Source organism: Crocodylus porosus, unplaced genomic scaffold, assembly GCF_001723895.1.
Source record: "Crocodylus porosus isolate Cpor-Errol unplaced genomic scaffold, CroPor_comp1, whole genome shotgun sequence".
Taxonomy (NCBI): domain Eukaryota; kingdom Metazoa; phylum Chordata; order Crocodylia; family Crocodylidae; genus Crocodylus; species Crocodylus porosus.
In genome coordinates, this window is record NW_017728918.1 from 46,262,941 (window position 1) to 46,289,931 (window position 26,991).

The following is a 26,991-nucleotide window of genomic DNA, read 5'->3' on the forward strand; positions in this document are numbered from 1 at the left end:
TGCTTTGAGCCCTGCTGCCCTAAGAGCTGCACAACGGCGCGCATCCTGCCACTGGGCAGGCGGGGAGCACAGCACAGCTGCAGCAGGGAGCAAAGCCGTCTCCACCTGTGCCTGTGCTGCACTCTGTCCCTTCCCTCAGATTGACTGTAAGATTGACCAGTCCATTGTGATTAATGACCACTGTTGTAGAAGCACCGGGTAACCAAGTTAATCCACCTTCTGTGAAGTAGATAAATTGTATGAATTACTTGCACCTTAGCATAGGGGTACCCAGAAGACAAAGCAAAATGAGAGCATTTCCAGTTGGAGGTCCAGCTCCTGTTCCTGGATTGCCCCTGAGCACACCACAGCTTCTCTGAGCATGGCAGTGCCACCAGGCCTCTGTGTAATGTTACTACTGAAGCAGCCTTATGATCGGTTTATGTAAATAAAACGTCGGGGTCTGTTTGTTTCTGTAGCTGGGTTTGAACTTTCCATACTAATTTTAAACATGTCAGCACACGTTTTGTTTTTTTTTCCCCACATCTTCTATTTTCCTTTCATTGCACCTCCTTAAGATGCTTGAAACTGCGGCTCTAGCTCACACATTTAGCTGGGATTTACTTGCCTGCAGGACTCAAGCTGGACTTCAGTAAAACGAACATTTAAAATGGAGGCGGGAAAGGAAGACTTTCTGCACCAGTGGGTGCCTGGTGCAGCGCCAGCCCAAGGCTAGCCACAGAGGTACTGGGCTAGGAGTGGGTGCCTTAGGGCAGCTCTTAGCAGTGTGGGTGTAGCCTTGTAGCCTAAGGACACAAGAAGACGAGGTTTTTTGGGCAGATGTGATCTCTTATTAGACCAGCTAAATCATTGGAAAAGTTGTTCTTTACAAGCTTTGGGGACAAACACCCTTCCCCAGGCAGAGCAGGGTCTCCGTATGCCTGAGGGAGGGTCTTTGTGCCCGAAAACTTGCGAAGAACAATTTTTGCAGCTGCAATACAAGTATTATAAACCTCGTCTGCTGCTGGGCAGAGGTCCCACGTCGGGGGACCCGGGATTGCGCCTGCGGGGGCGGAGGAGCCGCTGCAGTGCGGCGGGCGAGGGGCGCGGGCCGTCAGGCTCTGGCGCAGGGGCCGGGCTGCGGCGCTGCCCGCGGACGACGGGCAACCAGCGGCGTGGCTTCAGGACGGGCCGCTGGGCGGGAAACTAGCCCCGCTCTTCTCCGCTCGTGCACAACTCAGGCCTCTTCCCGCGGGCGGCTGCGGCGGGCCCCCGGGCCCCGGGGCGGCTTCTCCTTCAGCCGCCGGGCGGCACCGCCCACCTGGCGCGCCGGGACATAGCTTCGGCCGCTGGGACGGGGCCGCGCTGCCCGTGCCCGCCCCCCTGGCCGCGGGCGGAGCTCCGGGGGTGGCTCTGGCTCTGGCTCTGGCTCTGGCTCTGGGCGAGGCAGCGCCATGGCCCAGGCGAAGATCAGCGCCAAGGCGGCCGAGCCCCGCGGCCGCTTCTACCGCTCCACGTCCATGGCGGACCGCTCCGGCCGCCTGCTCGAGCGCCTCGACCAGCTGGAGCTCAGGTGCGGGCGGGCGAGCGGCGGCGGCGGCGCGGGGACCCCCACGGCAGCGCGGCCGCGGGGAAGGCGCCTGCCGCCCTCCCGCTCTCGCTCTCGGTTGGCAGCTCTTTATTCAGGGCTCGGCTTCATGCAGGCGATGTTATTACACTTCAAAGAGTGAATACACGCTTTGGTCGCAATTCTAACTCTTTAGCTTAATTCGCATTACTAACTGTGGGCAGACTAGCTTTGAAGGAAGAAAGCAGGTCTCATCATGGCACTCTCCCCTTCCTGGAGTGGGCACCTCTTCCCTGCCCGTCCCCAAGCCTCCAGGCTTGGGCCTGCAGGTAGGATGCCTCCCAAAAGGCTTTGGAAATATCTGAAGGCCCTGGTGGGGGTGGAAGAAGTTTGCCAGTTTTAGGGCCACTTACAGTGACTCACGGAGTTGGACTGGATTTGGACTAGATTTGGCCTGGAACGTGAAAAATGTTAAAAAATTACCCCTTCCCTGTCCATTGGCATTACTACTTGTCACTGCCAAACTTCACCCACCCTGGGGTCTTCCACCTGCCCTTGCAAAACATCTTATTTCTGTTTTGTCCATGGGGAACCCCCCTACCCCCAAAAACAAAACAACCCCCCCAAAATGACACGTGCATTTTCATTTCTACCTAGGAGGACATTTACAGTCTTTGCGATCTCCTATGCTTGGTGATGGGTGCCTGTGCCCAAAAGCTTACAGATAAAGTTTTGTTGCAAATATCTAATAACAGATGTTACCTTTGCCACAAGTTTTGATTCCTTTTGCTGCTTGGTCAAGATGGCAACAATTGGATACCTTATTGGCGGGGGGGGAGTCCTCTTTATTTTGGGTTGAATACAGTTGACAATCACTTAATTTAGGGGTTTTTAGACCTCTTCCAAACTCGAAATGGTAAATTTTGAAGTCACTTTTAGGCGGTCTTCTAATGTAAAAAAGAAAAATACCTTTTTTTCCCCAAAAGGAAAAGTTAAAATGTGTCATTAAAAAACCATCAAGCCAGAATGTTATTTTAATTTGTTTTTACTTTTTCCCCTTTAAGGTAAAGCTGCATTTTTGGTGCACAGACTTAAAAAAAATTACCCAGCTGTATTAAAGCAGCTTAAAAAAGGAGACATCTCACCTCTTTCACACAGATTGTTTTAGTTACAGTAACTGAAATTGTGGGTTTGTAACTATAGTAAATGAAAACTTTTCATATACAAATAAGGTCTTTCAGTTGATTACATTCCTTGGCTGTCACCACCCCTAAAAAAATACTGTGCTGTACAGTCTCAGCTTCTCCTTGCTGCTCTCCAGATACAACTTTGACTACTACGTCCCAAGGGTTTGCTCTCATATGCACATCAGACCTCTTGAGTCTGTGCATTGAGATGCAGTCAGTGGATTTATAGAAATATATAGTTAATGCCTTGATGAATTAAATACTTCTTTAGACAGTAACACCAATAATTTTTCTTTGGTGAGGGGCTAGGATGGAAAGATAGAGTAATGCGTGCCATATTAAGGGCATGTATGTTAAGAGGACTAAATACTTGTTGCATTGTGCTTGGCAATGGAAACGTAGAAGTACCCAAAGATGGAAGCTAGTAAATGGACATAGAAGGGAAAGAGAGAGGATCACCCTTTGAAACCAGGCTGTAGTGGAACAGTTGTTTAGATGTGCTGGCTTGGCCATTGGGGAATTGCTGCACAGAGAAAATTGGTGAGAAGGAGTACAGGTGGCCATTAACATGGAATATTAGTTGTTTCTTTGAGCCTGAGTCTCTTTATCACCATAACTTTCAGTATTCTCCAAGAAATGTCAACTGCAGTTGAGAGCAGGTTGAAAACATCTATTTCTCGGCCATGGTGGCTGTAATTAAATGAATGCAGTGTTCTAAATTATTAGATTTTACATATATAAAATCAGATGCGCTTTTTTTTGTCCTGTCCATCACCCTCCTCCCCACCCTTCCCCCTGTGCCTTGTGCCATCTTCTGTCTTCTTGACACTGTAGAGGAGCTTTTTTGCTTATCTGTAATTTTATTAAGTAAATCACCTGAGCAGAGAAACATGGCTTCTAAATTGTTCATGATATTCAACTGAAAAAGTGCTTCATTGTGTTTATCCTAGTTTAAAAAAGACCACATAGTAAAATGCACAGTGACAGAACTGACCAAGAGCCGCTAACCAATTCAACAATTTACCTCCAATTATATTTCATAAGCTTTAAACAGAAGTAATTTAAATGATTAAATGTGATAACATGGGGAGAGTTCTTAATAGCTTTCACAAAGAAGCAAATACAAAGTTTCTCATCTGGTAACAACAGTGCAACCTGCATCTGCTGCACTGGGTCAAGCTGTGTTCTGGTAAGGAGTGTGGCACTAGAGGAAGATCCTGCATTTGCTTTTAATCTTAGGCCAACTAAAATCAGAAATACAGAGAACAGTGTTTTCATGATATTCGAAACTATATATTGGAAGATAAAATGCAACCCGTTACCCTATTTTTTAGATATATAAGGAGTCCTATATCACTGTGGTATCAAGAAAATGTTCTTGAAGTACTTAATTTGGATATTTGGGTTTCTTTTTGTTGTCTTGTTTTCAAGCTGCTAAGGGTACACAAGTCACATTTTCAAGCTTTTTCTCTGCAACTGTTTAAAAATTGAAAACCAAGATCCTCATCTAATCTCATGATTCCAGGAGATGTGGGTTTAAGAAGAGCTCTCCCAAGATTTGTGTCTAAAACTATGAGCGTTGATAATGGTATATGGATTCAAAGGGCTTCTGGGGCTCCACAGGAAAGGTGCAGCTGGAAGCCATTTCTGTAGAATTTACTTAGGATATTCTTTGTCAGTAGGAAAGGATTGAAGAGATGTACTCAAATCCTGGTGAACTAGCCAGAGGCTCAGGGCTTCCCTTGATACCCCACAGTCCCTTACATCTCAATAGAAAAAGGAAGAAACAGCAAAGCAGTTAATAGGACCAAAGAGATACAAGGCAGTTGGCTATCTATCAGTCAGTAAAAATGACCAATGAAATGTTTTTGTGTGTCTGTGTAGTCAGAAACAGAGGACTGAAAAATCTAGCACATGGCAGCTTCTATATGGTCTGTTGCTGGTTTATCTGCTGATGCCAAAATCACTAAAGTGGTTGTAATTCCTTCAGCTATTTGTGAGTATGTCTGTGCTCTACTCTTCTTGGAAAACTGCTGCATTCAATATATTTCCTGTTAGTAAACTATCACTTCAGCATTTCTGTTACAGGCGGAAAATTGCATAAGAATTATACAGGTGTAAATCACAAATTAGTTTGGTTTTGGGTTGTTTTTTTTCCACTTTTCTTGAAAATTCGTCCAGGGGCTAGTATCCAGAATGTCATGTGACATATGACACTGAACTTAGTGTCAACCTCTTCCTGAGTAGTCACATATGCTTCTTGGCTAGTTAGGGTTAACAACGTGCCACTTCCCATTTTTCATGTTGGCCCCAATTAGGTATGAAAGAGCAGTACCTCCCGCCCTTAGTCTCTAGTCTTTCTCTTGTTTAATCTTCTTTCCAGTCAAGAGTTATATCCCATTCCTCCAACTTGAATATGTAATTCAGATTTGCTTGTTACATAATGCTGAGATCCTGCCTTTGCTACTGCGTTGAAAAAATTGTCCCTCCATTGTTTTTGAATGAATTTTCACAGGTTTTGGTGGCATGCTTGTCCCTTCAGTAATACTGCATGGGAATTTCATCAGAGGTAGTACTGAGTGCCAAGTGAGGACTCAAATTGTACAGTGTTTTGAAGGTGAGGACGAGCAGCTTAATATTGTAGATCTCATGATAGTTCCTAGCCTTGGATGCTGAAGTCCTTTATTTAAAGAATAAATGCGTCCACAGCAACAACAACCTACCATGTTCTCCCATGTATCCTGACCTGAAGAGGTTACATCTCTAGGGTAAGAAATTTCTTTATTTCGCATACCCATTTAATCTGTGCTCTCTTCTTAAAATAAATACAGTTTTCTGGCTAGCACCACTTATGGACCACATCCAGATGAGGACATCCGTGTGGTATGTGTCTGCGCAGATGTGTCTGCAGTACCACATGTTCATCTGTTCTCTGCGCTGCAAGGGAGCAGTGCAGGGCAGGGGTTGGCCCCTGGGTCAAAAAAAACCCTCTCAAAGAGAAAGTGGATTGGCATATGCGGGGGCAGCATACACTGCTCAAAACCAGATCTTGGTCAGCCGGAGCCACACTGAAACTGCTGGCCAGGCTCTGAGTGGCAGGATCGCTGCTGCTGCTGCAACCCGGGAGGCCCCCAGGACCCCAGTAAAGCTAGCCAGACTCCCCTACCCCGCCCACGGTAACCCACTGTGCACCAGAGGGCAAGTGGCATGGGCGTTCCCCAGAGATAACTAGCAGCAGCACAAAGTGCTCTGCTGCTGGTTGTCCCCAGGGAACTAAATGTCCATGCTTGTCTGGACGCAGCTTTGGAAATATTCCATAAAGCAGCAGATACAAGTGGCTAGAATAGCCACCAAACATCTATTATTGAAAATAATGTAATTTTCATCATCTGTTTAAAAGATTTTACATGAGATATACTTATCAAAGCATTACTTTTTAAGGGCACTTATCAAGTGTGTGGTACATCAGATTTTGCTAAATGTGCCTGTAAACTTCCACTTCAGCTAACAGTTAATATTGTAAGGAATCATCTCTATGTTCAGTATACTGTTTTTCAAATTCCTTTAAGGACCTGATCCAGCACCCGGTAAAGTAATTGAAAAGGATTTCATTGGCTTCAGTGCACACTGGATCAGACCCTTACTGAGTATATTAAATTAGTGGAGATATGCAACTGAAATGGTGTGAACCTTTATTTAAAAAAACCTCTAGATTGCTAAATTTTTATCTTAAGCTTCCAACAATTAAGGGATTCTTACCAGGCGATGACCTGGTAAGGGGCCTCCAGGTCCTTGACCACCTGGGTGATAGCAATCATCGCTTGCTGGAATTCACCATCCAGCGCAGGGTGTCAAGGGCCTGCAGCAGGGCAGTAGCCCTAGACTTCAAGAGGGCCAACTTCAATGAGTTGAGATTAGTGGGAGAGGCACTGGGGTTCTTGAGAGCAGGGGAACTCAGTGCCCAAGATGAGTGGTTGTTCCTTAAGGAGACGATACTCGGGGCCCAAGGAGTGACCATCCCAACAAGAAGCAAGGGGGGCAGGAGTGCCTGAAAGCCCCCCTGGCTCACCAAGGGTGTTCGGGAATGCCTGATTGCCAAAAAGGCGGCGTACAACCGGTGGAAGGGGGGTGCTATCTCCAAAGAGGTGTATACCTCCTCTGCTCAGGCCTGTAGGGGGGCTGTCAGGAAAGCTAAGGCAGACATTAAGCTAGGACTAGCATCCAAAAACAAAGATGATAAAAAGTCCTTTTTCAAATATATAGGGAGGATGAAGAAAGCACCAGGAAATGTGGGGCCCCTGCAAGATTCTCTGGGCAATCTGGTGGTTGTGCCAGAGGAGAAAGCAGACCTATTTAACCAATTCTTCACCTCCATTTTCTTGGGTAGGGACTGGGACTTCCTCACCGTGATGCAAGATGGACTCAGGGGGAATGCCTCCAGACCTCAGGTTGGGGTGGACTGGGTTAGAGAGCTTCTGGAGGGGCTGGATGTGTTCAAATCAGCGAGTCCAGATGCTCTCCACCCCAGGGTGTTGGGAGCTAGCACAGGTTATTGCAGGGCTCTTGGCATGGCTTTAAGAGCGCTCATGGTGCTCCGGCCAGGTGCCAGATGATTGGAAGATAGCCACCATGGTCCCCATCTTTAAAAGAGGGAGGAGGGAAGACCCGGGCAAATATAGGCCTGTCAGTCTTACCTCAATCCTAGGGAAACTCTTTGAGAAGATCATCATGGAGCACATCTGCGATGGGCCAGCCTCAGGGATGATGCTCACAGGCAACCAGCATGGTTTCATTAGAGGCAGGTCATGTCAGACCAACCTGATTGCCTTTTATGATCGGGACACAAAAGCACTGGATGCAGGTATCGCCATGGATGTAGTCTTTCTGGACTTCAGCAAGGCCTCTGACACCGTCTCCCACCCCGTCCTCATTAAAAAACTAGGCAACTGTGGCATTGATGCCTACACAGTCAGATGGATTGCAGCTTGGCTGAAGGGTCGTACTCAGAGGGTGGCGGTGGACGGGTCATATTCGACCTGGGGAGAAGTGGGCAGCAGAGTCCCCCAGGGCTCAGTCCTGGGGCCTGCGCTGTTCAATTTCTTATCACCGATTTGGATGATGGGGTGAAAAGCAACCTGTTTAAATTTGCTGATGATACCAAAATTTGGTGTGAGGTGAGCACGCTAGTAGGGGGGGAAAGACTGCAACAAGACTTGGATAGGTTACAGGGGTGGGCTAACAAAAACAGGATGTGTTTCAATTACTGCCCAAGTGCAGCACCCTGCACTTGTCAGTATAACCAGCAGCACACTTATAAGATGAGAAACTCCCTTCTTGAGAGCACGGAGGCAGAAAGGGATCTTGGAGTCATTATTGACTCCTAGATGAACATGGGCCGACAATGTGAGGTCACGGTTGGCAGGGCTAACCGCACCTTGTTGTGCTTCCACAGGTGCATCTCAAGCAGATCCAAGGAGGTGATCCTCCTCTACACGACACTGATCAGGCCACAGCTGGAGTACTGTGTCCAGTTCTGTGCGCCCCATTTCAGGAGGGATGTGGACAACATTGAGAGGGTCCAGAGGAGGGCCACCCGCATGATCCGGGTGTAGCGGAACGCTGGGCTAGCGATTCCGGCACCGCTTGGGAAGCCACAGGCTTCATGGAGCGGGCGAGCGCGCGGCTTGTGGGGCAGAATTGGAGGTAGCTTTATGACCGCCTTCGAGATTCGCCGAGTTGGTGCAAGTAGTCGACTTAGAGTGAGTTGTTAGTTTTCTATAATAAGTTTGTAGGATGTCTGTTGGTTCACGGGGTTCCGGAGTAAGCCCTTGCATTCTAACCCGATGGGCTAGGTTCGGCTGCCAACTCCTTAAGTTCCAGAACTGGTCAACAGCTCATTGAGATAGGGTGTTAGTGGCAGAAGTTATTACGGAGTAAATATAAGGTAAAGTAAAAAATTGTTTTATTCACTCACCTGGCCTCACCCTCTTACGAATAAGAGGGGAGACTGGCTGGAACGAAGTTCCAGAAAATATAAATATAGAAAGCGTAAATATGCTGTCTAAACTACTAAGAGAGGCAGTTAAGAGGTGGAGTCTCCGATGTTTCTTCAGTTACAGTATGCCGGATACAAAGGGAGTCTGTTGGCCCACAGGGTTCACTAGTGAGCCCTTGCTTTCCACCCCTTGCGGGATAGGTGCGGCTACTCACTAGTTAGTCTTAGGGCTGGTCAGCAGCTCATGAACAAGATGATAGATAACAAAACTGTAACGCGGTGAATCATTGTCGATTGTCGGATTTTTGAGGCCTTGGTTTTTGCTGGGATACGCCCAGGCGGGGAGGCTGAGGACTGGCTACAGGGTGATCAAGCCTGAAGGGTCGTTCAGTCATCGTCTCTGCTACTTTTTGCCTCTATGCCTCTTTATAGATGTTGGTTGGACTGCCTTTGTGACACTAACTATGATATAAGCTAAGCATACAGGGATAGGGTAGTTTTCTTTTACATAATAGTTACTAGGTAGATTTTCTACATAAGTTTCGTTTCTGTAGGAATGACACTTATAGATAAGAAATGAAACTTACAAAATACGCATGTGAAGCTTAATACAAGCGTGGGAAAATATAAAGCTTTCATTTTGATTAGAAGCCAAAACTACAAGGTTACATAAATGAGTGCCACGCGGCAGTTATACAGAAATAAAATAAGACATTTACACCGGGAACTACAGGGGAGACCCTACAATGAGAGACTGTGGGACCTGAACCTGTTCAGCCTTCACATGAGAAGGCTGAGGGGGGACCTGGTGACTGTCTATAAACTCACTAGGAGGGGACCAGAAGGGTTTGGGAGAGACCTTGTTTCCCCTAGCGCCCCCTGGCATGACAAGGAATATTGGCCACGAGTTGTTGGAGAGTAGGTTTAGATTAGACATCCGTAAGAACTACTTCGCAGTCAGGGCGGCTAGGATCTGGAACCAACTTCCAAGGGAAGTGGTGCTGGCTCCTACCCTGGGGGTTTTTAAGAAGAGGCTTGATGCCTACCTGGCTGGAGTCGTCTGAGCCCAGTTTTTCTCCTGCCCAGGCAGGGGGTTGGACTTGAAGATCTACAAGTTCCCTTCCGACCCTACTTCTATGATTCTATGATTCTTTTTTTAATGAGGAAATGCTTTAACCATCAGTCTATAAAAGCAACAGGTGAGCTATCATACTAATTAAAATATCCTGGTATTAATTTCATGAAAATCTGAGCAACTGTAGCACAAAGTCTGTTAGTATATCTTCTATTATTACAAAAGTGAAAAAAGAAATCCTACCACTCACCTAGCCAATAATAATGATGATACATACCTCTGCTGCTGTCAAAAATATTCAATAAATTACATTTTTCTCCATTTTATATAAATTACAACAAATATTAGGCTCTATATGTGTGCTTCCACTTTCAATAATTAGGCTTAACTTGACATTTTCCTGTTTTCCTAGTAATAGATTCTTTCATTAAAATGTCTTTTTTTTCCGAGTATGATGAGAAATCTGAATTAACTTTTGTATTCCTGTATGCCATTGGTTCTCAACCTTTTGGACTCAAAGTACCACTCAAGGCACTCCTCCATAACTTCTGTAACTTGAGCAACACCTAGTTTCAAAAACATATTACAGTGCTTACCCCTTTACGGAAGGGCTTGCTTGGGGGTGGGGGTAGTGAGGCAATTCTGAACCTGCGCTTACCTACTTAGCTTATTTGCTTTGTCATCACACCTTGATTGTCTCTTCACATGCTGTGGCACCCTTCAAAGGATCTGGTGTCACTCCAGGGTGCTCTGGCACCCTAGGTGAGAATTGCTGTCTTATGTTAAGCTTCCATGCCATTCTCCTGTAACCCACGACTAATTTTCTAGTTGCAGTAGAGCCCCCAGTCTTTGGGCCAGGAATATTAGCTGTAGGTTTACCTTGTGGGATAGACCAGGGGTGCTCAACTTATAGCTAGTGGGCCATAAGTGACCCATGGAGCCATTGCATCTGGCCTATAGGGCTCCCTATGTGTCAGGAAACTTGGCATTAAGGGAGCAGTGGCCATTAATATGACAACCTTGTCCTCTGCCAAATCCCCAAACTTCAAGCTCTGCATGCCCTGTTGGAGCCAGGCTGTGCCCCTTTCCCTCCATGGGGCTGGACCTCATTGCCTCCTGCCCCCCACCTACCTGGGCCTCATACCTATCCTGTGGGGATTGCTCCTTTTCACCCTACTTCCCCCTGCCCCCCGCAGGTTGCAGTGAAGCCCCCTCCCTGCCGTGAAGCTGGGCTGTCCCCTGCCTCCCTCTGTGTGGCTGGATGGTGACTGCCATGGCAACCTGGGCGCTGGATCAGCACCACCATCCAGCCCACAGTCAGACAGGGCACTGCCCATCCAGCCCACCAGGAAAAAAGGTTGAGCACCACTGGTACAGACTTAGGTAACTTTTTTTTTTGTTTATTACCAGCAACTTTTTTTGCATCCTGTACTAGATCCAAATAAGCGTTTCCTGCTTTGAAGACCTTGCATTTCTGCCTCTGTGCGCTCACATCCAGGTTTCCTTTTGAGTAAGCTTCTTATAACCAACCTGCTGGACACACTATCACACAGAATCTATAAAGATGTAAAAATAATGAATTATAGCTTATATACCAGCACTATGACAGGTTTATCAAAACAAACTGCTTAGATCTGACTGATACTAGAAAAATTGCATTGATTTAAAATTAAATAAAGGCATTTTTAATTTGCAAGATTTAGGCCATTTCCAGTATATCTAAAATATGGGTTTTTCCAAGGGAACTAGATCAGTTTTAAATTGAGTTAGTTAAAGCTGTGTAGTTTTTCTAATGTAGCCAAAGGCTTACATTACAAACAGTGTGTAGTGAACCCCATCTTGTGGCTAAATCCAGTAATGGTCGTAAGCATCAACTGCATTGACTGCTTTGTGGATTCAGAGCTGGAAAGAAATAATGAACTGTATTTGGATTGTGCTTGGTAGTATAGCTAATGGACCCTGGGATACATCAGAAACATTTATCAGTAAAATTACAACAAGGATGGTGAGTAAAAAACCTTGAGAGGAGTGAAATGTCCTTAATGCTTGGAAGTCAGAAAAAACTTATAAATCTATTCACAGCATAGTGGACTATAATATGAGATGGAACATAGGACTAGAAGGGACTTCCCTGGCTCACAAGTCAAATCCCTAGAATTCGAAAGCAGTCATGTACCCAAGGAATCCTCAAAATCTGTACTTCAAACTCTCATGTGCAACTACAAGGGGCAGCAGCCAAAGTACCCAGAACATTTTATACTATAGTATAGGTATAAAGTAGGAAATGACAGGAAAAGATGTTTAATGCCAGGGAACATTAGGGTTTTAAGTTCATATCCAGATTACCTAGAGATCTGTAGAAGGGAGCAAATTATGTTACTATTAAGCAACCATCCCATCGCCCAGCCATCACAGGCTGTGTTAAGCTAAGGAAAAAGCAGTCAACCTGTGATTAGAAGAGTGGAATGCAATGAAATCAGGCCCGAGTAGTTTAGGGCCTGTATAGCCATACATGAAAAGCTCATTTATCCCACAGCCTTTTCCAAAACGCATGCAAAAGGAATGCCGAAATTACAACATTTAGTTTGGGAATGATTGGCGTCCTTTCGTCTGCAAGAGACAGTGAATAGTGAAGCCTGTGGCATAGATGGTTTGCAGTGTCTCATGTGACTGAATAGTCCAATCGGAGCTTTGCATGATCTGTGGCGGTGGTTGCAAGTGTATGCGTGATGACTGAGTGGTTTGGGAGGTGCTTGCTTCCTGCAGACTCTTTTCTCTTCAAGTTGTTGGATCCAGTTCCTGTTGTGGACTTGAGTGCCCTGGTGGAGATGTTAATGCCACTTGTTCCCGTCGCTTGCCAAGGTTTCTTTCCCATTGGTCAGGAACAATTCAAAATTCTTCGTATCTCACTTGCATGTGTCTTTGTAACCAAGCTTGAGACGTCCTGTTGTTCTTGTTCCCTCCGATACTTCCCCGTATAGCATGTCCTTGGGTATATGTCTATCTTCCAATCTGCTCAGATGGCCTTGCCAGTGCAGTCATCTCTGTTTGTGTAGGGCTGTCACACTTGGTAAATTTGCCCTTTGAAGAACCTCTACATTGGTAACTTTATCTTGCCATTTGATGTTGAGTGTGTCGTGTAAGCAGCACAGGTGGAAGCTATTTAACCTTTTCTCTTGATGTGCATAAGTTGTCCATATTTCCCCACCGTACATGAGAGTGCTGAGTATGCAAGTTTTGTACACTAGCGTTTTGGTCTTAATGGTAAACTTTGAGTTAGTCGTCTGAAGGTGGTGGCAGCCTTTCTGATGCAAACATTAAGTTCTTCATTCAGTGAAATATTGGTGGTCACTGGAGCCTAGGTAGCTCAACTTTTGAACTGCTTCTAGCTGGTTCTCATTAAGAGTGATGGATGGATCTTGTAGAACTCCCTGGCCTAGCACAACTGTTATCTTTATGATGATGGTGAGAGCAAATGCTGGGCAAGCCCTTAAGAGGCAATCCATGAGTTCTTGTAGTAGATCTTCATTGTGGGTTATCAGGGCAGTATCATCAGCAAATAGAAGGTCCCTGATAAGCACCTTTCTAACATGAGCCTTTGCCTTAAGTCATGGCAGGTTGAAGAGTTTCCCACCCGAGCTAGGTGAAGGTACTTCCATGTCTTTACACGTGCAGTTCAGAAGTACTGAGAAGAAGATTCCAAAGAGTGCAGGGGCAAGAAAACATCCTGGCTTCACTCTGCTTTTCATCTCAAAGCCGTCGTCCAAAGTGGACCCATTAAATTGTTCAGTTTGAAGAGTTTGGGAATACAAGACAAAATTACACGGGCTATTAGAAAAGGTATTTGACCAAGTTATTTGAACCTAAATGGTGACTCAGTGTCACAAAGTATAGTTTCTGGAATAGGGGTTCTTAACCTTTTTAGACTCAAGGTCTCCTCCATACCTTTTCCGAAATTAGCAGTTCCCTGTGTGGATGCTGACAGAGGAAGCCCCTCCTTTTGCCTGCACAAGGGAGGCTTTTCCTTCCTCACCTGTGCCTTGATGCATGAAGCTCAAAGTTTCCCTGGGAAGTGGAGGAGCACGGGTGACAAGCTAAAAACATCAGGCATCTCACCAGAGATAGAGGCCTTACAGGTCTGATCTGGGAGGAAACCTAGGGCCTTTATAGCCAAGTTTCTGTGATTTTTCCACCAAAGAGAGAGAATGCTCAAAGCTGCTGGAGCTAGGAAAGCTGATGGGGGCTGAGCCTGGCTTTTCTAGAATACTGTTTCCTATAGCTGAAAAGCAGGCTCTATTTAAACCAGCAAGACCACAGACCAGGCACAAACAGTTGATGCATCCAGGATGGCAGGATACCTTATGAACTATGATTTACTAAGGGAAATCCTGCACTTTCTCTGACCCTAAGGAAGCAGAAACCTGTATTACACTCATACCATATAGAATCTGAGTTGTAAAAAAATAAAAACAAGCAAATAAACAAAACCCCCAAAACAACAAAGCAGGGTGTTTACCTTATTAAACCCTGCTTATTAATGAGTGGCATTCATATGTTTTTTTGTTAATATCTTTGTTTTTATAGTTACAGAGTGGCAACAACTTTCCTAGCCCTTCCTGGCAGATGTAATATGTCATATATTAAATTTACTGTTATTATTTCTTGTACCTTATTTGATTTTCTTTTTCCATTCTTTTCTTTCCCCTCCCTGCCCTAATTTTTTTTTTTCAAAAGCGTGCTTGGGATTATATGTTGTTATAAGTGTTGCCTCTAGCGTTCCTTTTTCCAGAGACCCCCCAGGCTTGACACAGCCCCTTGTCCGATTCAATATCAAGTGAACTTTAATAGTAAATCCCTAGGCTTTATTACAAGTTTCCTCCTTATAATACAATCTGGCAAGCAGCTCCTTCAGACGTTACAACAGTGACCTTCGGTGGTACCGGCCTCAGATCCGCTGCTGGGTGTGTGGGATGTTAGTGTCTGGATTCCTCGTTGTTCAAAGGAAGAAGTCCAAGGCTGCTCCTGTCTCCCCAGGGTGGCAACGAACACACACAGTCTCTTTGTCTGTCCACTACTTTTGTAACTTTCTCATCTCAAATTGACCAATCCTCACCTCATCTTTTTAGATAAGGTACTCTAATCCTATTCTATTTTTGGTTTCCTTTCCTACAGTAGGGAAACTACTGTACCTGGTTAGCCCATCGTACCAATCACAGCACTCACTTTTCCTGCTGCCTAATAAGGCACTCTGTACAATTTAATTGCTTAGTTCTAAGAAGGCCTAAAGTTATGCCAAGAGCCTGAGCATAACTCAGTTTGCCCGCTACAGTAAGCTTTAAATATATGGGAGAATGTCAATATTACATGCTGTGGTAGTATGCAGATAAATGTAATACACTTGGTTTCAGGAATGTGCTACCTGTTGAACATGGAAGATAGTCACTGAGCATGGTCAATCCTGTTGTGTTTCTCAGAACGTTGAGGGCCCTGACAGCCACATTAAATGGAATATATTTTGCTAAAAGACAGGGCTGATACTGCTATAATCCCAAGAAATTCATCTGTCAGTAGAGGAATCTCAAAACTCAGCATGATTGGATGAGGTTCAAAATCTCTAGTGTGCGTAGGATAAAACAGAGTTTCTATTTAGTGCATAAAATATTCTGTCCCCATTCAATTGACATAGCTGATGATCCAGAGAATAGATTTTCTTGCCAATTTTAAAATTATGGATTCCATTTTTATTTTGAGATATGTCTATGGTCCCAATGCACACAATGCAATACTTTATCATTTTTTTTTTGTAAACATCTCTGAATTCGCTAAATACCATTATATTTTGGAAGAAGACTGGAATTGAATATTTGAATACTGTCATTGATAGGTCTCTTGCCCCTCTATCCATTAAATCTACTTCTAAGAAAATTGGTAAAAGTTGTCAAACCTAGGTTTGGTAGATTTTAGCAAATAATGAATCCAGCAATGAGAGGTTATAAAAGTTGTTTGTTTGTTTTTCTTTGTCTTTTTTTTCAATGCCTCATTGCGTATGCTCTAGAAGTGACTGTTTGTTAATTTCTCAAGGGATATTTGACTACGGTTAATACTTCTATTGGCTCTATGACTGTCTAGGACTGTGCTGAGTTGGAGTTTCAGCTTTCTGGAAGATAGACCAGCTATAAATACCTATTGGTGACTCAACACCTCCCTGTTGAATTATTATAACTTTGAAGCATTAATTCTAAAGGAGTTCAATACTGTCATGCAGCTTAATCGACCTATTGCTTCCTATGCTTTAGTATTATGTGAAAATGCTAGAATTTTCTTAAAGGGCTTACAGTATCTAAATTTTATAAGAAAATATAAGTCTTTAGATGAGGATTGTCACAAATCTTTTGCCTGATTAAACTACACATCCTTACCAATATAAGATATGAATTGGGGGGGAAAAACTTCCAGAAGGTGGAGTGTGTTTTTTTTTTATAAATTATGCCAAGATTGTTGGGAGTCAGGTGATGTGCAGGAAGCACATAGGCTAAAGAGTAAATCCAACCTTATGAAATATCGACTATAAGAGACTGAACGTTCATCAAATTGATTTATAGTTAGAACAATTCATAGAATCCTTGCCTGCTTTAGGAATTACAGAAATAATAGTTTCTTACAAAGTGGCTAGTAGAGTACCTTGGTTTTTTTCTATCATTGTATATATTCAGTGATTGAGATAACAATATACAATGTATCTTTACATTTTTATTATAAAACGCCACAGGAAATCCATCACTGCCTAGAGATTCATTATTGTTCATATCCTTTAAGGCCACAGTTAATTCACCTAATGACAAAGAAGCCTTTAATATTTCCTTCTCCGTCTCAAAAATTTGCTGTGTGTGTATTAAGTCCAGGAATCTATCTGTTTCCTCCTTAATAACATTCAAATTCTTCTTGTACAAACTGGAAGAAAATTGACTGAACTGCTGGTTGATTTGTCTCCTGTGTTATATATCAAAACTCTGAGAAGTTTTTCAGTGTTATATTTCAGGCTCTAAACAAATGAGGCAGTTCAGCAAAATCCTTATGGGGGGTACGTTAATGTTTTAAAAAAGAACGTCTCACATTGCCTAATTTGCCTATTATGTAGTATACCCATTATAATCCCCCAATCCTGTTTTGTTAAAAACGAGCACATGTTCAACAGGTTTCTGTGGGAAGAGGACAAAATGGCTTGACTTCCATCAAAAACGATGTAACTACCAATTGAAATGAGTGGCTTTCATCTTCCAAACCTTTGATGTTATCACAGTGCCTTTTTAGTAAGTCAGACTATGTATTGGGTGGCCGATGTAACTGATAACTCTCCTGTATGGGTGGAAATTGAAACATAACACTGATACCTTTGGCAAATATGTATGTTCTTGGACATATCCCCAGAGGGATTCAAACTTTCCAAATTGCACTCTTGCAGTGGATCTTATTAATGACATGCAGGATTATTATGGTGAATTGGAAAAGTAGGACCAAGGTTGAAATCTGGTACCATGAGATGGCACAGCTGGCATCCATGGAGAGAATCATGTTTAGCAGGCTTGGCTGCTTTGAAAAGTTTAGTGACATTTGGAAGGAATTATTGGAATATTTTGGTAACTAGATTGTTGCTCTTTGCACGTTTCTCTTCCATCCCTCCTTCTTTTTTAATTCCTTTTTGTTTGTGACAGATATAGCAACTGCCAGCCCAAACTATTTTTGTGGTTTTGTATTGCCTTAAAAAAAAACAGAAATCAAGTGAAGAATTCAAACCCAAGTTGCCAGCTTGGTACTTCCAGACCCTTGACAGTCGAATCCAACTAGTAGCAACCAGGGGCAGGGAAAAATAAACAAGCATAAATACTGGGTACACGTGCATGTGGGTGCTATGAATAGTACACAGCTGACTACCACTCTCTGAAGAACAGTCAACTTTTAAGAGGAGTCTTGTTCAGTGTATTACCTAGATCTCAGAAACATGAGGTGCTGACTGGGCTTTTTTGAATGCTCAGGGAAGAATTCAGCCTGCTTCACCACTTCTAGGGAGATGGTGATTACAAAGAAAGGCATTGAGCAGTGAACACAGCATGCTCCCCTCACAAAAAGGTATGTTATTCAGCAGGATATCCCATCTGCAGTGAATACTGATGCTTACAGTGTTAGCTTTAACTCTGTAGCTTCTTCCTCCTGGCTGATACAGACCTTATAGTTGAGCTACTAAGGGCTGCGTGGCCATGTTGTGATTGACTGTGACTCAACGCTGATGTTGTACAATATGTGGAAATACCAGACTACCCCACTCTCCAGAATCTTTACACCAATTTTTACACGTTTCCAAACTTTTTTTCCTCCTTGTACCTTTTTATGTAGAAGGGCTGTTACTGTCTTGCTTTGGCAGTCATCTTAGTTTTCTTACAGCTTTTCAGTTTCTAAAATCCAGCTTAAAAAATAAATAAATAAAGGAAACCTGAGGAGCACACAGGTCATAAAGTATGTCTTTTATAATTAGTATTTTTATTATTTTTTAAAGGTTTTTGTTGTTGTTTCATTCAACTTTTCTTAGGGTTGAAGCTTTTCGTGATGCAGCATCCGCTATGGAACAAGAAAAGGAAATCTTGCTAGAAATGATTCACAGTATACAGAACAGCCAAGATATGAGAAACATCAGTGAAGGTAAGAGTCTGCATGTTCCTAAGTTCTTATTTTAAGCCTGTTTTGGAAAAAAAAAATACAACTCCAAATCTAAGTAGGCTGTGTTTTTAGGGGCAGCTTAGTTGAATCGCTTACCAAATGGTGTTGAAACCAAATTTAATGTCAGTCTGCCTGAGCCAACTAAAGCTGCTTAGGTTGCTCCTATTACCTTGATATGCACTTACACCTGGCTGCTCAAGTTCACACCTCAGTTCACCTGAGGGGCCAGCATCACCATCATCATGTATGTACAAATTGTATTTTTATCACACCTAGCTTAGCACTTCCTTACACGTGTTCTGGATGGAGGAGGACTCCTGGAAACTAGATCCGGTCAGGAGTATTGAATAAAATGGGGGGGTGGAAAATATTGTTTTGTTGAAAACAAACTTTTCATGGACATGTAGTGGTTTAGATGAGCATTCTGCAGGCAAATTTCTCGGGCTAGGGTGGAATCCTAGTCAGAACAAGAGGGAGAGGCCAAACTCACCCAAAATGGGCAACAACATAACTGGGTTGCCTTAGTTATTGCCAGAGTATGAGAAAGTGCATGTATCCCTTGATTCAAGCCCGGGGATCTGGATTTGCTAGGCAGGAGCCCTAACCACAAAGCTATTAGCTACCCTGGGGAATCTGTGCGTGTGTCCCTTTTTTGTGAAACATTTGTTGAAGTGAGGGCCGCCAGCAGGTCTGTGGAGCAGGGGACTGCGGGTCAGGAGAGAGGGGCACCAACAGGGCTGTGTGTTGGAAGTGAGGAGAGGCTGGCAGAGTGTGAGGGGCAGGGGCTTACGAGTGAGGGGCAGAGGCAGGGCATGGGCATATCACTGTTCCCCCCCACAATCAGGTGTCCTCTTTTTTGATGCTGGAAATATGATAACCCTACAGAACAATACGTGATGCATGGGCCTTGGCCCACTTTATTAAAAGTCAAGCAAGGAAGTGTTATGTTCATCATTAGTGGCAGTCCTTAGAGCTTCACAATAAAGACTAAGTTCTCTCAAGCAGCTGTTAGGTAGTTAGCCACTTAAAAACATGCACACCTTGCCAGTGGCAACCTTGCAGGTTATCACCTTGTTTTTAAGTATCCCTTTCGGGTAAAGTTATTGAGAAGATGTTTGATTTTGTGCGTTCATTTGTTTGTTTGTGTTGCTGTTTAAGCTAGTGTTAAGTAGCTCCCAAACTTGGCTGATTCATTAGTGGTTGCAGCTTCGCAGAGAAACCTCAAAGTCCAGGTTCACTTTGTTCATTTACCCTGAAAAATTCTCATTCTTCATGATACTCCTGTGAATAAGTGGCTATCCATTTTCTCTAAAGTACAGTTTCTTCAGGCAGTTCAGGGTCAAATCTTTAGAGCAATCTTGCAGTTTCATTCTGTTAACAAAAAAAATGATGATAATAAAAGCTGCCAGTCTACACAGTCTCCCCAGGCCTAGTTGTTCTAATGCATAGTATCCACAAACTAATGCAATAACATCATAAGCTGTTATTTATGTCCACCTGTTTTACATAGAACGTTCTAGGGGTACACTGATAGAGATTTTGGGGGCTGATAGCTGATATTTAAGGAGACATATCAGCCAGTACCAATCCAATATCCAATACAGCTGCCGTCAGCTGGTAAGTCAGGTGTGGTGGAAAGGGAGAGGGGAGGAAAGTGGTGAGGGAGGGGGCAGAGGCAGGCACTGCCTGGGTGGGGGGGGGGGGTAGGGCATGAGACAGCTGTTTGCACCCTGGGGGAGGGGCATGTGCCCCCAGATTTGCATAGCACGGGGCAGGCGGCAGCTGTGGATTGGAGACAGAGCCAGCACTGTGTAGGGCTGTTCTTGCTGGGGAGGAGGCTGCAGCCATTCCAAATCTCTCCACAGCTCCGCTCCCAACCCTGCAACACTTTAGCCCTGACTGAACCCCCCATCTTCACCCAAGCACCGAGAGAAGCCGGGGCTGCACCAGGCACTGAGCAGCAGTGCAGGGCTGGGAGCAGAGCTGCAGCAAAATTTGGGGTGACTGCAGCCACTTCCCAGCACCGCTGGATCGCACTTCAAGCCCAGTTCCCAGCGAGAAGAAACCCACACAGTGCCAGCTCTGACTCCATGCTGCAGCTGCTGCCCGCCCTGCGCTGCACAGATCCAGGGGCACACGCAGCCCTCCCGGGGTGCAAGCAGCGGCAGGAGCCCTCCCAACCCCATGGACCTCAGCTCCTTCCCACCCACCACCCCGGCTGGGCAATCCTTGCCCCCTCCCTCACAGCAGGGGACATTGATCTGCTCCCCCATGCCCCTTCCCTCCCCCCTTCCCTTCTGACTTACCAGCTGGAGGCAGCTCTCCATGCTGCTGGCTCTGCTCATGCTGTTCTGCAGCTGCGCGCAGCACAGGCATTTATTGGCCAAATTATCAGCCCCCTAGGTCTGATATTAGGCCAATGTATTGGTGCACCTCTAAAATTTTCCTCCTCTTGTAGCTTTGGTAGAAATTTACATACATACGGTGATTAGAATAGCTTTGTTCATACTTTCTATGCCATCAAGACAAAGAGACACCAAGTACTTTCCATGAAAGTAGCAAACTTATATTCAGCTACAATTCTGTTTGAACAAAAGCAGCATAAATGCCTAATTTGCAGTGATAAAAATAAGGTTTTACAGGTTTTTTAACTTCTGTTTGCATCATGGACCCACTGGACCTTATATTAGAGAGATGAATTGTTTCCCGTTTTTCACAACAGTGCACTAAGCTCCACTTAGTGACACTCATACAAGCCAGCTGAAAGAATGAGATTTACTGGTGAGAACCCAGTTTGATAGTCAATTGCCAGGTCATGATTACAGGGCTGGCATGTAGGAAGCAAAAATCTATTTATAAACTGGAGACTGGATGCACACCTTGTTGGGGTTATTTGACCCCAGCAGTCTTTCTTGCCCACAGCAGGTAGGTTGGACCCGATGATCTCATGAGGTCTCTTCCAGCCCTAAACTTCTGTGAATCTGTGAAGACATTTGGTCTTAAACTGTTGAAAGAGAAATGCAAGATCCACAAAAACTTTTTGAAATTCACTTTTTAGAGTAGAATTACCCTTTAAACTTCCTGTTTCACATTTAAAATAAATTTGTCATTGCAAACTGACAGTCTTACCTGTTATTAGTTATATGTGTAAATAGTTTGCAATCTGAAATAGCTGGCTCATAACCCAAAATGTTGTGTGTTGTTTTATTAAACAGGTGAAAGAGAAGAACTTAATCTGACTGCCAGTCGCCTGATGGGCCGAACCCTGACTGTTGAGGTGTCTGTGGAAACTATAAGAAATCCACAGCAGCAGGAATCCCTATCACATGCTACAAGGATGATTGATGAAATAGTCGATAAACTTCTGAATGATTTGGAAGATTCCAGAAGCCATTTAATGATGCTTTATGGTGCATGTACATCTGATGTACCATCTGTACCTATTGATCAGAAATTTCAGTCTGTTGTTATTGGATGTGCTATTGAAGATCAGAAGAAAATCAAAAGGAGACTAGAGACTCTGCTTAGGCATGTTGAAAACTCTGATAAGTCAATCACATTGTTAGAGCATCCAAAATCAACCCAACAGCCCTGTAACAATAAACAGGATTAAAACAACTCTAGCTCCCATTTTGACAGATAAAAATTAAGTCTCTATACAAAGCATACAGAAAGCTAAAAACATTTACTTTTAAAACACTAAACTAATAGTACTTTTGGGCACAAACATTTAATAGATGTTGGTAACAGTGTCTTAGATAACACCAAGAAAGAAGATACTTTTCTTTTGAAATAAAAAATCCAAGATCTAAGAATTCTGTTTAACTTGCGCCTGTAGCTTAAACATCGTTGGTACTGCTACTGCAAACAGTGACATGTATCTGCTAAACTAAAGCTAGTCAGAATCAAGGCTTTTCTTTTTCTCCTAACTTTTTACAAACTTAAATTTCTTTGTCATGTATTGAAATTTAACCTAGCAAAATTCACTGTGCATGAACCTGCTTTATGGGGGAAAAATAAGTCACTGCAGTAAACCAGAAAAAAAGTTGAGCTGCAGCACAGCATGCTTCTCTGTAATGAGTATAACATAGTGCTAATTAAAAGTTGATGCATCTTATCAGTAGATCAGGATGCTTTATAGAAAAGGCTAAGTATCCTCCCCGATTTACAGCTGGAGAAAAGAGCAGTGAAATAACCCATCTCACACAGCAGACAGAGGATACAAGCAAGCTCTGTTCACTCTCAATTCTACACCATGTTCACTAGACCATGTTGCCTCCTAGAGTGTCTTATAACTAATGTTAATTGTGAAGTTTCTGTGGTTTGATGTCAAAATAACTTCTAAGAAGAATGTGTGTTCTATAAACTGATTTTTGTGCAGCAAATCCTTTGTTTTCTGTTAACCGCCTATGAAAGCGTAACACAAGTGAAACATTCCAGAAAAATTAGATTCCTTTTTGATGGCAGCAGTTGCTGCTCTGTTATGAAGTCAATGTGAATTGTTTAGTTATGCCAAAGTGGAATATGAGCCATATTTTGAACAAAACAAGTACGTATTTCACTTCTGTCATTGGTGCTTCCATTTTGAGAACAAGGCTCTTTTATTTATTTATTTATAAGAGCCTTGCTCTTACATATATATAAAAAAAATCTGACCAGTCCCACACTTGGCTTCTTAATACCAAGCTCTAGCCAAAGATTAACTATCAAACAAAATGGGTAGAGCTGGATGAGACTTTCCAACAAATTCTGGTTAGTCAAACACAAAAATGCTGTTGGGTCAGCTCCTTACTGGGGACCTGAGCCGTGTCTGGAACCAACGCTTCTACAGAAATAGGAGCCTTGGTTCCAGGCACGGCTCAGCTCTCCAGTAAAGAAACTTGAGTGCTTTTTGAGCTCCCTGCTGCAGACCTAGGAGCAGGGAGAGAAATGATCTCAGGGCTTCTGAGCTGCACTATGACAGCAGCATGTCCCAGCCTGCCTGATCCTGAGGAGGCACTGCCAACCTTTTCCTACTGACCCTTCAAATCGGGGAATATACCACTGAGGCTGGGTCCAGGGCCAGCTTGTATTTTGGCAGCCTTTCTTTGCATTTAAGTAAGTAGTAACACTGGTGAGTTTCAGAAATAAAGCCCCAGCTGAGCTGGACCGGGAGATTTGCTTCCCTGTAGGCAATTACCACTGGTGCTGTGTGGGAGCAAGGCAAACAGACTGGCGCAGGCACCACCTCACCTGCACGTGCCTGCCCCGGCTCCTCCTGAGCAGTGGCTGGAGATGGCAGTGGGCTGAGCTGGGCACTGCTCCTCCTGCCCAGGGCAAGCGGGGACTGCTGCTATGAGCATGGACTGCTCACGCGTGTGTGCATGTGCAAACGCACAAGTGTGTGGGGCACCCCCTGACTACAGTGCCTTGGGTGGTTGCCCACTTGTAAGACCAGCCCTGGGTCATCCCCAGTGGCTGTTCTCAAGCACATGGGAGATTGAGGTCTCAACCAACTGCAGAGCACAACCTGAAGCGACCTCACTGGCTGTTTCCAAGTTTGCAGCATGTGAGTAAGAGTGGGAGGTTGGGGTGTATATGGAGTTGCTGTAGCTAGGACTCACCGCCACTGTGATGTTGACATACTTCAGTGCCTGGGTCCTTGGCTTCACTGTAGGGAACCTGGAAGCCTTGAGATACCCCAGCTAGAGGCAGGGGTTTCAAGAAATGTCTATAATATATTCTGGTGCAGTGCACAGATACCTGGAAAGCAGTCTAACTGCAGTAGCACAGGGTGAACTGGCTTATGTGGAGCTCTATCTCATTTAAAGTTAACTTGGATATCTCTACACTAAATGTTATTGTATTGGGCAGTGCGGACAGTTTTGGAGCATCCAGGCTTTTCCTGCAGAACAGGAATTCCTGGCATAGGCTTCTTGTATCTGCAACTCTGGTGCAGCTATGTGGCAGCTAGGCCCCCCAGCTATAGACTCTAAAAGCCCCAGCAACTGCTGCCAGAAATTAATATTTTTGTCCATTTCAGCACCACTAAAAAGAGAGAGAATATTAAGTTTCAGGCAGCTAAAGTCCAACAGAGTGGGACTGATTATAGGAGTGCCAAGAGTGGGCTTTCCAAAGCAACATTTGTGAGAAATTAAAATGTTTAGGCCTGGATTAGAACAAAACTCAATTCCAAAAGAATATAGATTTTGCTGCAGCCCAAAAGTTGTGGCTACCTGTTCCTTTTAACAAGAAACTGCAGAGTTCTTTCTCCCTTCTGTTCGACTGAAGTGGGGGCTCTGCAAAGGCAGACTCCAACAATAACGCTATTCTGCATCACCCAGGCTTATTCCCAGTTCTCTCACTTCAGAACACAGTTATGTTGGTGAAAATGCCTTGGGTCTGCTCACACACAGAGGTCTTACTGGTCATAATTCATCTTATGCTTGATCTTTGTCCTTCATGGCAGCTATTAAAAATCCATAGTTTCATAGTTTCTAGGGTCAGAAGGGACCTGAGTAGATCATCTAGTTTGACCCCCCCCCCGCCATGGCAGGAAATAATACTGGGGTCAGACGACCACAGCAAGATGTGCATCCAACCTCCTCTTAAAACCCCGCAGGGTAGGAGTCTGCACCACTTCTCTTGGAAGTTGGTTCCAGACCCTAGCCGCCCTGACCATGAAGTAGAGCCTCCTGATATCTGGCCTAAATCTACCCTCTGCCAGCTTGTGACCGTTATTCCTGGTCACTCCTGGTGGTGCTTGGGGGAACAGTGACTCCCCCAGTGCCTGCTGATCCCCCCTGACTAGTTTATAACAGGCCACTAGATCCCCCCTCAGCCTTCTCTTGTGGAGGCTGAACAGGTTCAGGTCCCGTAGCCTCTCCTCATAGGGCCTGCCCTGTTGTCCCCTGATCATGCGGGTGGCCCTCCTCTGGACCCTCTCCATGCTGTCCACATCCCTCCTGAAGTGCAGCACCCAGAACTGGACACAGTACTCCAGCTGCGGCCTGACCAGTGCCGCATAGAGGGGGAGGATCACCTCTTTGGACCTGCTCGAGATGCATCTGTGGATGCATGACAAGGTGCGGTTGGCCTTCCTGACTGCCTCCCCACACTGCCGGCCCATGTTCATCTTGGAGTCAGTGATGACCCCCAGATCCTTTTCCGCCTCCGTGCTGACAAGAGGGGAGTTCCCCAACCGGTAGGTATGGTGCTGGTTGTTCCTCCCCAGGTGCATCACCCTGCACTTGTCTGTGTTGAATCCCATCCTATTCACGTCCGACCACCCTTGTAGCCTGTCTAGGTCTGATTGTAGCCTGATGTTTCCTTCTAGTGTGCCAACATCCCCCCACGTCTTAGTGTCATCAGCAAATTTGAACAGGGTAACAAAACTTGTACAATCTTCTCTAAATAAAAAATAATAGTTTTTTGAGAGGAATGAAATGTAAAACAACTCATTTAACTGCACTTACCAGTTAACACACAGTTCATGGTTTTGTTCACAGAGACCATACATCACACTACAAATAAGATTGTATTAGATGCAATGAAAATGCTTGATTTACTAGGTTACTAGTGTATTAGCCAGCTTTCTAGTGTTTGTCCCATACTTCCTAAACTTAATATCAGAACTACATGTTGTAGGTAGCAAACCCCCCAATAGTACCCTTTCCTGTGCTTTTTTAGTTAACATAATGGTCCGTGTATATTTAAGATCCTGCAGTTCTCAGTTACTACAAACTTTAAAACAAATAATACAGTCTTTACTGTTTAATGGCACCTGCCCACATACCCCTTCACCCAATGTAATCTTCTAAACACTATAGTCATGTGAATTGTCCCACCACCAAGTTTCATTAATGCCAATTATTTCAAATTGCTTCTAATCAACAAATTTCCATTCTCTTATTACCCACACTAGATGCATTTCTTTCCTTATATTCTTTGCCACCTTGTTTCAGGTTACTTGCAGTATGCTATATTTTACTTTATATCCTTTGTTATCTTAACACCCTGTCCTCCTGTTGATAATCTAATGTCCTCTTGGCTATATTACAAGATTAGACCGGCTACCTGAGATAGATTTCCTTCTGGGCTCTGTCTCAGTGAAAAGGGCACTGCCCTGGAAAGGACTATGGAGGCTCTGGGTTTTGTTTTCTGCCCCTTCATTGTAAAACCTTTACCTTGATGGGGCAGGTGCTGTCTATCCCACTGCTTTCTATCTGGTTTATGCAATGACTATTAAATACAAAATGTAGAAACAGCACTGGGGACAAGAATCCCAAGGCTCCTCCCTTCAAAAGCAGTGATCATCTCGGAGAGCTACATTCCCTCTGGCTCCAGGCAGTCAGGACATTTTTCTGGGAGGTAAGGAATAAAGGCTCACAACCCTGTGTGCATGGGAAGCTAAAATATAGTTCCCACATTTCTTACACAAGTGCCTGCTAGACTAAGCCATCCAATTTACGAGTGACTAGGGGCCACCCCCCCCCCC

At 44.4% G+C, this 26,991-nt stretch overlaps 1 protein-coding gene across 1 annotated transcript; it reads left to right on the top strand.

Annotated features, from left to right (window-relative positions):
• The first annotated feature begins 1,364 nt into the window (after positions 1–1,364).
• On the top strand, positions 1,365–22,900 carry BAG2 (BCL2 associated athanogene 2). Its single transcript, XM_019537585.1, has 3 exons — positions 1,365–1,552; positions 18,388–18,497; positions 21,731–22,900. Exons 1-3 carry the CDS (start codon positions 1,434–1,436, stop codon positions 22,126–22,128), a joined length of 627 nt encoding a protein of 208 aa, XP_019393130.1. The 5' UTR covers positions 1,365–1,433; the 3' UTR covers positions 22,129–22,900.
• The last annotated feature ends 4,091 nt before the right edge of the window (positions 22,901–26,991 follow it).